Raw genomic sequence first — 12,374 nt, 5'->3', positions numbered from 1 at the left:
CTGAAGTACAGTTTGTTTATTTTGATACGCGTTTGGGCAAGAACAGGTACAAACTTTTCATTCACATCTGTACATAGGTTGGGTTTTTTTCTTTTTATTCCTTACAGTTGATAATGTTATGTGTATCATCTCTAGACTAAACGGTGAGTGAGCATTTCATGAACAAACAAGCTACAAGAAAACAAGAACACCAATTCCATTCATTTTAAAAAGACAATACAAAATCCAGACATTTCTTTACATGAGCAATAACAATTCAAGTGCAAATATCATTATCAACTCCGATACATCATAGCAAACTCTTATTTTAAAAGGCAACAATTAAAAGGGGGGGAGTAAATCAGGTTGCAAAAAGGGAAAAAAGAAACAAGCTGATTTAGGTGGGATGGGTCAGTTTTTGGCAACGTGGGCCAAGTGAGCGCATGGAGAAGTTGCATATTGGATTTTAAGATATAAATCAATGACTGAAGCTGATAATAAAGTGAGGATTTTATAGCTGACGAGTTGTGTTACTTGGCCCAACATCGCATTTGAGTCCAATATGTTCAATTTCTTTGTCCTCCTAAAGTCTGAGTCTTAAAATACATGGGGTGACAGTGCCAACCACTTCACCAAGATGCCACCCCTTTGTTACATTTCACCACACATAATGCATTTTTCTAAAAGTAGTTACATTTTAGAAGTTAAATATCTTCACAATGACTTACATTTAATACAAGGAGTCGCAACAAGAAAACAACCCAAAACACATTTCACAAGTTTTTGTGTCACACTTGGCTTTAACCAAGAATTCATTTTCAATCATTGCACTCTGTATTAAAATAAAGGGAAATGACTGACTGCAAATCTAGAGCCCAAGACAACTACACATGCCTTCTCTTGGGAGGTCTTTGGAAGATCTGTCTTCTTTAGGACAGAATAAAATTTGAGCAGTCTTGGGTGTCTTTGGACTTTGGCGGGTCGGACATGAGGGGCAAAAATTTATTTTGGGGGCCCTGTGTAAGAAAATTGTAATTACAGAATTCAACCCTCGTCTAATTTATTTTCATTATTTACAAGACTAAAAAAAAATAATAAAAATAATAAAAACAAATTATAAAACTGGTGGAATATCAATTTCCTGGGTGTAGAAACTATAGTGTATCAGATTCGGAGCTTCCCTTTGTTTTTAAACCTATAGATTATAAATGTGTAGCGTACATCAGAAAGACAATGAGACTGAAGAATTAAAGTGACCTTTTAAAAGAAGCAGCAAACATAATGTCCCTCAAAGACATTTCTTTCTCTCTGAGACATGTTCCACTAAGCATCACATTATCTCATTTCTGTGGCTCCCAACAACTTTTTTCATAATATCCACCACGTTCCTAAAATAGCTAACCACCCTTTTTTTTGTATTTGCTTTAAGTTGGCTTGGAAAAGAGCAACAGAAATAATCTGAAGGTTGGAAAATGCTGGTACAGTCTAAACAGACAGAGAATAACTGTTTTAACAGTAAAACCCTTGGAAACTGCTCTAAGAGCTCAAATATAGTCGGGCTTTGAATGAGCTGGACCGCAGCTGCGACATGAATTTTACAACTGCTCCTCCTCGAGGACAGCACACAGACACTGAAGATGGAACCAGAGTTACACAACACTTGCACAACACTTACAGTCATACTTATTGGTAGGAGTTGAGCTCATTTAAGCAAATACAATAACAAGCTCAGACAGCACGCACAAAACATCACTCCTACTGTCTGAAATAGGCGTTTCTATTGTTTGTTTTCTTTTTGTGTGTGTGTGTGTGGTTTCATTGCACAACACAATAGAAACCAAACCCACTCACAATACTCTATATCCCCACTAAATGTTTGAGCTCAGGAATGCAGACCTGTGCTGAATGGTAACTGACCAAAAAAGAAAAAACAAAACAAAAATGGTGTTGGAAAATTTCTCAGGTCTGCATAGTGTTTATTGTCAAAGCCTACAAAAAAATAAGAGGGTAAACGTAAGAGTATGTCTCGTGTTTTTAAGTCCTGTGAGAGTTGCGCGATGTGGCCTATAAGATGGAGGGGGATATCGGGGGGGAGGGTCGCGATCCGGCGTGTCGGCAGCTGTGTGGCTTTTACTTGTATGGTCGCAGAAAAGCAGAGACTTTGCTGCTTATGAGACGGATGAAGGAGCGGGGAAGCAACTCGTTGGACTCCCGAGTGGTGTACTTAAAGTAGTTGTGTGGGTGAGCCAGCACATCAAAGAGAGTCTTTATCAGTTTTTTATCCTGTGAGGAAAAATCAACAGGTATAAAGTCTTTAATGAAACACACTTTAGTTCTCAGTTACTGCCTTAATCACATTTGAAGGTGTTGCTAAATACTGGAAAAAAAATTGCAGCTGTAAGAGAACATTAATCTCGTCAATATTAACGCACCGCCTGACTCACAACAACAGCTTTGTTTATTCTTACGACACCTTTCCTCTTCAATGAATCACCTTCGCAACAATGAATGATGCCAATGATGCATACAGTTAGCAGGAAAAGGAAAAAGAAAAGGGGGCTGGGCTAACCTTGAGGATTTCTTGATGGTTTTCAGAGGCGTAGAGCCTTCCGTCTCGCACTATGTCCTCTACGAGCTGTTCGTAGTCCTCTGAATTCATAAAAACAACAACGCATAATATAATCACTGCTTGCTTTCTCATAGCATGCTGAAAACAGGTCATGCAAAACAAGTTAGGTGGTGAAAAAATAAACACAAACATGGCAAAAAAACTCATTCATATACTGGAAAACTCCCTTTGACTCAACTTAATGTCACCTTTTTGTAAAGGGAAACTACAGTGTAACATTAAAGGTGATTCATAGGCAGGTGTGTGTTTGGTACACACCTAAGCCATCAGGGTGGCAGAGAAACTGATTAATCTGTCAGACAGTCACGTTTTCCAGCCTCTCTGTAACATTCCTTTCCTTTGTACTTTGGACTGTTAGCCATAAAAAATTATATTTTCCTCTATTTTACAACTTTTGGTTTTTCTGAATAATCGATCATTTAAAAGCAGATGACAAATATATAATAGTAACAGTTAATTGCATGTCCACCACAGTTGCACTCTGTTTTTGGTGCAAAATATGTAACATTTTAGTCATGACGGCAGATATGTTTTTTGTGCTGCAAGCGTTATTCTCATTAAAATGACATTAACGCCATAACCGCGTTAAACCGGCAAATCTCCAGTTACGCCGCAAATCTCCGTTGTGCAGCCCCACGCACGGGGCGACCCGCGCTAAATAGCTAACGGAGATTTGCCGCATTAATGCGGTTATGGCGTTAATGTCATTTTAACGAGAATAACGCTGACAGCACTAGTTTCCATGTACAATAATTAGCCAATCATTCAAATTAAATGTTGTCCATCTTTTTGCAAAAAAAAAAAAAAAAAAGCTAATATGTGTTGTTTTTACACAGCTACACTGACAAAAATAAAAAGACTGTCACCTGCCACGTTTATTAAAAATAATACTATATAAGATTTATTTTAGAAAACAACCCTTTAAGGTCAGAAAAATTTTAGACACATAACAGTTCACAATCTAAGCCATCTGGTGAGAAAAGTGATAATGTTTCATACCATCATAAGTAACATAGGGGATCTGAAAGCCTCTGGCGCTGTTAGCCTCATTAGACTTGAAGTTAATCCAGAGACGTCTGGACCGAGCTGTGAAGGCGATGGGCCGCTCATATGTCTGACATGTCTCGTAGGTGGTGATGGACGTAGCTGACCCTTGTATTAAAGAAGAAAAATGACCAGGTTTATAGTGTGATTAAATTACTACATTTCAATGAAAGCTAATGAAAGAGGGCCACTTACAGTTCTTCCTCATAACCAGCACATCTCCACATTCATCCTCTGAAGGCAAGAAAATCTCCGGCACAACAATTAGGATCTTGCGCTTGCTGGGTGGGTTGATGTTCCAAATGCACTCCACATTTGCAGGGTAATTACCAGGATAGTTAGGTGACTCAATATAACCCATAAACTCGCCCATCTCCCCGCCACATTGCCTGTCTAGACGCACACAAACATATCAAATTAAATTCAAGCCCATGTCTGAGAAAAATGAACAACACAAAACAATCATTTTCATACTCACTCTTGCACTGCGAGACACTTGTGGCACCATCAAAATCAGTGGTGGTATTTCCAGGACAGGAGATGCAGTAGTTTTGTTTAAACTCTGTCTGATAGGTCCCCACAGGGCAGCGGATACAGCGGTGTACTGTGGTGTTGTAGTAATGACCTGGAGAACAATCAACTGCAGGGAAAAAGTAAAAATATTAAGCGAAGAAGTTTGGATTTCTTCCCCCCAGCAAAGATAAAAAGTTGACCTTTGACTTCACAGTCGTGGAAGGAGCTGGCCCCTTCCCGCTTGGTGCTGAGACCTCCCCCACAGGGAAAGCACAGGGTCCGTCCCAAATCTGGTTGGTAATTGCCCTGAGGACATGGCAGGCAAGGTTTGAATCCACTGCTGGAGTAGTACCCTGTTGGACACTGGCCTGGATTTGATGTGAACAACACAGGGATCAGGCTTTTTAATGAGTCAGAAATGGATGTTTAACATAGTCCGTGAGACTTTAAACAAGGCTACCTGCACAGGAGGAGATGTTCCGTGCGCCCACAGGCCCATGGCCATCGCTTCCAGGACAGAGGTCACAGGCCAGCTGCCCCTCTTTCTCCTGGAAAGTGCCGGGTGGACACTGGACACAGCGTTCCTGCTCACCGTGGTAGTAAGAGCCTGGCAAACATCTGACTGAGAGAACATCCACAATGGCTTCAGTTAGAGATTAGGACACACTTAGCTATAACTCCTCATTAACTAAATGTGTAACGTGGATGGATAAAATATGCATTTGTTATTTGTATCTGGGATCATTTCTATTAATTCTGGTGGTTAATCTTTGTAACACATGAGGAGAGCAAACCAGAGCAGATGAACACAGTTTTTTTTTTTTTTTGTTTTATTGTTATTGGCACCCCAGGTGATAGTGGGTTCCAAAGTAGCTTGCAGGGGCAGAAGCAATTGGCTAAAACAGCTTAACTTGCATGTCCTTTATTACATTTGCTAATTGGATGCAGAGCTGGATTATAGTAGAGCCATCACATGATACTGGATGACACTTAAATCAGCTGATCTCCTAGGGTTGTGGCTGGGTCTGATTGGGTGATGACTGATTAGTTTTATTGTGTAGAGACCTCACCTGAAGACTAGCTAAAGACACACCTTCTATGAAACAATGATGCACAATGTGACATTTCGTAAGGTTATATTCTGACATTTAGGGTGTACTAACACTGGGCACAATTGCTCTGTAATATAACCAACAGTCCAACCAATCTCCGCCTGGGCCCACCTGTTCAAGCAGCCCAGGACAGAGTTAACCAGACTTGACGCTCAGGTATGACCCAGTGCTCCCGTTAGTCAAATTAACTGAACTTTGGAGCTCAGACGTGCTCATGTGTGGTATTTATTGGCTGCTGTGAGTACATCCTAAGTTTCTAAATACATCCTTGCAGCAAAATTAGCTTATCCAAGACTACCATTTCTGCTCTCTGGTCTTACCACATCGGCCACTGTCCCTCTCCCAGCCTGGACCACAGTTTTCCTGAATAGGAGCAGCCTGGGGAAGTTTTTGGGCCACCTCATATTCCAAACCAGCAACTCTGATGAGGAAGCGCTCCTGGTTGATGGACTTCTTCAGAGCCTTGATATAGGTTTTAACCTGCTTCTCCATCCGTTGTCTCAGGCAGCTGAGATTACAACTCCCTGGATTGGAGTCCATAAAAAATGTAAATAAAATTTTAAATAATTATGTCTTAAGCACCAACTAAGTTGATCAAGGTTTTCCTTTGGGATGGAAAAAGAAAAGTCCAACCTGTAGCATCTGTAGGTTTGACCTCAGCTTCCAGCTCTAATGTAATGCGTGTTACTTCTTTGTTGGAGGGGTTGCGAGCACGTCGCCCTTTAGCTTTCTTGGAGGAGTCACATTTAAGGTTGACAAATGTTACAAGGCAGTTGCTGCAGGGCTGCCCTCCTCCTGTGGACACACAATATCATATAATATCTTTAAGGCAGCACCGGCATACATTGCTTGGATCTGTTATAGAGCAGTCAACCTTTAAATATTAAAATAAATAAATAAACAACACATCTGTAAAGGAACATATCCAGTTAAGGACTGACCTTGTCCCAGTGTCCGTCCTCTGTCCTCAGTTCGGCCAGGCAGCTTAGGATGCAGGTGACATTTGGCGTTTTTGATCTTGAAAGAAGCCGTCTGCTTTACTGGAGGGGCCAGAGCCTCTACAGACAAACACAGCCCAGTGGGTAGGAGGACACTGAAACATCACACTGCCATCCCTGCAAAGACAGCTGTCTGTGCTGTTGTGATTGACATGTTGGGTCCTCGAAAACTCTGCGACCATATGAATATTGAGAGTGACAAACCTATGCAGCTCTGACTGCTGTTGGAGTTCAGCCTAGTGGGGGACTTCCCTCTGAGGATGGGGATACCACAACTGACAGAGTAGCTGTTATCAGATTCTGTAAAGGTTCACACAAAAATAAGTCCATAAACTAATCTTTTGGATCTGAGATAATTTGTGACTCGACTCTGAATTGCGGTGACATACCTGCCAGATAGTGAGCCTTAGAAGCACATGTAAGAGAGCAGCTCTCTTTCTTGCCAGTCTTGCTGCAGGTCAGTGTAGCCTTTGGTGCTACAAGCCCAGGAGGACATTTCACAGGCTCTGAGAGAAAACACAATCTACAATGTATCACATAATGTTAACACCAATAAGCTGGCGTAGAGAGAAAGACTGCACAAGCAGTATGTGGAAAAGGCCCGCTTCGAGTGTATGTCAGTGAATCAACCACTTGGGGGCAGTGCTGCTACATACCAATACAGTCTTTCTTATTCCAGTGCAGCTTGTACCCCGGTGGACAGGTACACTCATAACTCCCCAGTGTGTTGACGCAACCGTATTTACAACCTCCACGATTTATACTGCATTCGTCGATATCTGTGAAGAGAGGTGTTAACATAAGTACAAATGTCCTGCGGACATCTGAACATGCCTGGAGAAGATCAAAAAATATCAAAGGGAAAAGGATTTTTATTGACAAATATGGCAACAGAAATATAAAAACAAAACAAAACAATGTGATTAGTCCAAAACAATCTGGAGTCAATTCTGCTGATTTACATGAAAGACAAGCAGGCCTCTTATAAAACAGCACAGCTATGAATGACGAGTTCCTGTAAGCTCAGTTCCATTCATCCTCACGCTCTGGAAAGATTAATGCGTTTGCGTGTAAACAGAAGTGATTTCTCGTTTTGATGTCACCCACGTTCAATTTCATGGTCAAAATTTCTCTGCTCTTCAAGGAGAAAGACTTGTGGCAAGCAGTAAATTATAATCAACTTTTCAAACACATGCTGAGCTAAAACCACTAACAGCATCCGGGATCCAGATGCAGTCTGGCTGCCGTCGATGCCAGACAGAAAATTAGTTTAGTGAGTGGAGCTGAGGATTCGGCAGGCTACGGACAAGTGGCACTGGGAAAGAAACGGAGATAATGGCAGTGATTGATGATCTTGCTTGCTGATATGAAATGCTCTTTCTTGTCTCATTCAATTATTCACTCTGAATACAAACAGTCTGCGTGCCACTGCACTCCCCGAAGAAGATGATGACTTCATCAGTAGCGCTCTGCTGTTCTGAAGCCAGAACTGCTTGAAAATGTTGTGAGGGATGTGCTGCTTATCCTCTGCATCAAAGCACTTCATTTAAAGGACAAAGAGCTCTAATGAAAATCTGATGGAAGCAGAGCTCATCTGCCAGCAACTGTTGTTTTGACTTCTTTGTTCTTCCCAAATTTGAAATGTGACCAAATAGACTTATTCTAACATTTCTCCAGATCGCTTTAATCTTTTTTTTTTTGCTTTGCATGCTCTAACAGAGCCGATGTAGAGACGAGCCAAGAAAGGAAAGGGCAGAACAAAAAGACGATCTGACATTTAGACTCTGCAACTGCTTTGTATCATGTAGCAGAAATTTAGGGTTCATAAAAATGTCAAAATCTTTTAACTGTAATCAGTTTTGTGAGCTTAATCGCCAACTGGCCCATGTTGCTTTTAAGAAGAATTTTTCCCCAAGCGCAATCTGGGCAGTGTTTTCTGCATTGGACAAATATTTATAAATCACCAACCCCCTCCTTTTATTTTCTTTAAAACAAAAAAAGAAGAAGAAGAAAGTTCCACTTTAATTTGTCCTTTTTTTGTGGTTTGGCGAGCAGCCATGCAACGGATAAATCCAAATACTGGAGTCGAGGGGTGATCATATGTCAACTCAGAGCAATTTTTAGATTTACTTTTACATTAAAATTGATTTTAGTTTAGGTTACAGTTAGTTTTGGACATTAAGAGTTTTGTTTCATAGTATTTTTTTTTTTCATCATTTGTAACAAAGGAAAAACAGCAAAACCCCCACATTTTTTAAGATTGTAAGCACTACAAATATTTCAGCTACATCCTATAAACATGACACCAAAGTGAAAATATGCAATTTCAAAAATAACAAAAAATAGGACTAATTGTTTAAAAAAAAAAAATGTAAATGTTAAAATTGAAGACATATTTATTGTGCAGTACATACCTCTCACTTTGCAGCTGCATGAATATAATATGAGTAATTTGCACGATTTTTTAATGACCATTTGGTGATTCCAGAGTTGTCCTTGGAATAAAAAGGCACTTACGGTGCATGATCCTACATTACATCAGCAACACTGTTTGTATTGTGTGATAAAATTTGTTCCTTTCTTTATAGCTTAAAAAAAAAAACATTCTGTAGCTTAGATGAGTATCTTATTGTAAGCAACAGAAACTACGAGAGGCATTTTATTCTGCATTATGCAACAATCAACCCTCAAAGCTACAATAAAGGAATTTGTATTCATGTAGCACATTCAGGATGAGTAATGATTTATTTTTTAAAGAGCAAATTTCACCGCTTCGAAAGTGTGACTACCTTTTGAGCTTTAACCTGTTCAATCAATCATTTTTCCTGACACAGCAACATTCGGCCATAATCGAATGAATTTAAGTGGAATTTAACTGGAATCCAGCCTTCAACAGGCAGGTTATTGTAACCAACAAGATTACAGTTTGCAAGGAATTTGTGAATTGAATGATCGTTTTTTTCTGTTCGCATTATTTATATACTAGGATTGCATTCATTACATGTATTGATGTCAACCCTTTGTATTATGTGTCCCACATTTTCTTTCCAAGATTGAAAGCATTTGGAATTTTACATTTACTCCCTCAAATGTTTTTTCAGGTCAGATTAAACCACCCAAAGAGTACATGGAAGTTTATAAAACTTCAACAAAAACAAACATTTGCAGGGTATTTAGTGTCCAAGTAATATATTTCATATATTTCAAATACAATTCATAAGGTTAACATACGTACAGAGCACCATAAATGCTTAGTTTATGACTCTTTTGCCTAATATTGATCTGCATATGGTAAACAACCTGCTTTTTGGAGGTTTGCAAAAGAAAAACTGGTTTAGAGAGAAGCTGACTAGTAAAAGAGGGTAAACTGGCTTGGTTTAGAGGGGTGGATGAACTAAGGGGCTAAACCAAGTTCTAGTACAAGATTGTTTTAAACTTCTAATTATTGAAAGCTGCTCTATTACAGCCCAGGAATACAATTAAGGAGCTAGAAATAAGCCTAATAAGCCCCCTTTAAGTATTTAGGTATCAACTGGAACCCTTTTTGATGTTTAGAGATCTTTTTCATAGATCTATGTACAAACATGTTTTTCGTAGGATAAAAATGCCTTTCTGCCACGGTAAATGCTGACTGGATCAAATTAGGTAAATTCAAAAATACTTTAAAAGTATTTAGTCACGAGCAGTTTGAGTCTATTTTTTAAAGCAGATAAGCAAAATGAGCAGATTGTTTTGCTAGCCGAGAGGGAGAATGGCTGGATATACTCTCACTTGGGAGGAATGTTGACATGCCTCGGCACAATGCTTAACAGCAGGTCACTGACCTAATTGGGTTTGTTTAGGGTGAGTCTATTGTTTAACACCAGATTTCTGAATTGTTTGGCAGCCATAATGTCCGCTGATAAACCACAGAGGGGATAACATAACCTCATACTGTTGTGGCTGGGGACGAAGAAAGTACAGCAGCGATCACCATAAATCTCTGGGGTTATCTAACAGTTCCGACAGCGGTGGTGGTAAAAAGAGGGGGGGGGGAAGAAAGAGGGGAAATCATTCATCACTTGCGCTCTATACAATGGTATAGAGAGTCCTTTACGCCTGACCATCTTCTTTCCTTTTAGCAGCTCAGTGCAGCCTGATCACAGTCCATCATGTGAGTAAAAGCCTTACAAATCCAATCCTGGCACATTTATTCCCTGAGCTGACAGCTAATACAGCTACCCATGTGTGGAATGGATCCCGTGAACCTATTAAACTCTTCTGAAATACAGCAGACTATGTAATTCCAGAATTACATACAGTGGGTGGATAAAAATAAAAGTAACCCCTTACAATGTATTGCAACCCAGCAGCACTGCCACCACATCTCTGACTCCATTGAAAGTAAGCATTAAAAAAAAAAACAAAGAAAGAGTAGGTGGTTCACAAAAAATGTAAAACTGTTACTCCTATGCAGTTTTTGACTAACTGCACCTCCTGATCACAAACATCTACAAGTTACCACTCTCTAGTCTCAGTATAGTCAATTCTGTTGCAACATTCCCGATCAGTCGACCTGTCAAACTACAGACAAAAACACATAACGAGTCACTTCAAAGCTATGTATTTCAAGTGCATATGCCGTCTCTCTCTGTCTCTCCCAAAACTACTGTGAGGCCCCGAGGTGCAGGAGACAGCAGCAGATTCTAACTGGTGATACACGCTCCATCAAAGGATCGCGGCAACACCCTGATGTGCTCTGGCGGGCCTCTTGGCAGATCTGACGTGCCCTCACACACCTCCTTCTGACACCAAAGGCCGTTTCTCCTATCTGTTCTACACCAGAGTACAGTAACTACCTGCCCATTTTTGATGGACATACTCCACCTTGAAGAACCATAACCTCCATGATATTATTTCATGTTTTAGTACATTAAGTACAGCACAAATTGTCTGCACTTTATATGACTGCCAAGTGTAGCGTAAGTTCTTAGATTGAGTTCTTGCCTTCCAGGCAGCCACCTGTTTCAGCTCATTTCAGTCCATTTGAAAATCGACTTGTAGAGGTCTAAACCTGGCTTGTGAAAGGTAATCCATCAGAGTGAGCATTTAAATACACTTCAGTTTTACCCAAGAATGCAGCTGCATGTAGGGACGTTTTTTTGTTTTTCTATTTTTTAAGGATGTTGTCTCCAGATTAATGAGCTTAGCTTGTGTAAACACCAACAGTAACTATACACTGACACTTAAAAAAAAGTTTAGTTTGTGCCTTAAAAGAAAAGAAAAGAAAAGAAAAGATGTCCCACAGCAGTCTAAGCCTATAGCAGCATAGCTAAGGGATGGTTCAGGGTCACCTGATGTAGCCCAAACTACAAACTTTATCTAAAAGGAAAGTTATGAGTCTAAACTTAAAACTGGAGGGACTGTCTGTCGAATCCAAACTGGAGCTGTTTCTACAGTAGAGAGGCCTAATATCTGAAGGCTCTACCACCCATTCTACTTTCAAACACTCTAGAAACCACAAATAAGCCTTCAGTCTTTGAACAAAGACATCTGAGGTCTTCAAGATATGAGAGGGCATGATCATTCAAGACTTTGTATGCGAGGAGATGAATTTTAAATTCAATTCTGTTTTTACCAAGGAGATGATCTCTTTCCAGTCCTGATGATCTGACAACCTGATAATAATAAATCATAAGAGTCCAGCCTAGAAAGTGGTCAGAATACAATATGGTTTAAAGGCATTTGTTCAAGTAATGGACAAACGTAGCTGATGGTAGCATGAGAGGAAAAGCAAAATGAAATCCAAAGTCATTATAATTCATCCTAAGGGGGATATAAATATAATGCACAAAACGATTTTGAAACATTTCATTCAGACCCACAAACTGTGACATTACTTGGAAAGTCAGAGGATCACAAAGGTTGTTAGGATGCATCATCAGGGGACAATGGGTGTCTGTAAAAATGTCTTGCCAGCTCTTCTAAAAGCTGCGCAGACATTTCAGTCACTGTAATGCCTATGGCTAAACTTCCTGCAAGTCTTATAACAGTTACTGCAGAAATAAAACACTTTGTAAATTAGTCATGTAAAATCTATAAAATCTCTCAGCAGTGCTT

The 12,374-nt window shown here is 39.9% G+C and overlaps 1 protein-coding gene across 2 annotated transcripts in view; it reads right to left on the bottom strand.

Moving 5' to 3' along the window:
- Position 1: 1 nt before the first annotated feature.
- Positions 2 to 12,374, bottom strand: part of scube3 (signal peptide, CUB domain, EGF-like 3) — a 75,683-nt gene continuing 63,310 nt past the window's right edge. For both annotated transcript variants that reach the window (XM_085444994.1, XM_085444995.1), the window contains 13 exons: positions 6,932 to 7,054; positions 6,665 to 6,781; positions 6,480 to 6,575; positions 6,219 to 6,335; positions 5,911 to 6,072; positions 5,598 to 5,801; positions 4,626 to 4,787; positions 4,366 to 4,533; positions 4,131 to 4,292; positions 3,848 to 4,045; positions 3,608 to 3,760; positions 2,549 to 2,628; positions 2 to 2,262 (listed from right to left, as the gene is read on the bottom strand). In XM_085444994.1, coding sequence (XP_085301120.1) covers positions 2,110 to 2,262; positions 2,549 to 2,628; positions 3,608 to 3,760; positions 3,848 to 4,045; positions 4,131 to 4,292; positions 4,366 to 4,533; positions 4,626 to 4,787; positions 5,598 to 5,801; positions 5,911 to 6,072; positions 6,219 to 6,335; positions 6,480 to 6,575; positions 6,665 to 6,781; positions 6,932 to 7,054 — 1,895 coding nt within the window. In that variant the 3' untranslated portion in view covers positions 2 to 2,109. The remainder of the gene's footprint in view (positions 2,263 to 2,548; positions 2,629 to 3,607; positions 3,761 to 3,847; positions 4,046 to 4,130; positions 4,293 to 4,365; positions 4,534 to 4,625; positions 4,788 to 5,597; positions 5,802 to 5,910; positions 6,073 to 6,218; positions 6,336 to 6,479; positions 6,576 to 6,664; positions 6,782 to 6,931; positions 7,055 to 12,374) is intronic.

The sequence above is a fragment of the Copadichromis virginalis genome, linkage group LG20 (assembly GCF_057382275.1).
Source record: "Copadichromis virginalis isolate Kocher_CV1m ecotype Utaka linkage group LG20, C_Virginalis_male_GT1.1, whole genome shotgun sequence".
NCBI lineage: Eukaryota > Metazoa > Chordata > Actinopteri > Cichliformes > Cichlidae > Copadichromis > Copadichromis virginalis.
The sequence above is the reverse complement of the archived record's forward strand: the minus strand, read 5'-3'. Positions and strand labels throughout refer to the sequence as shown.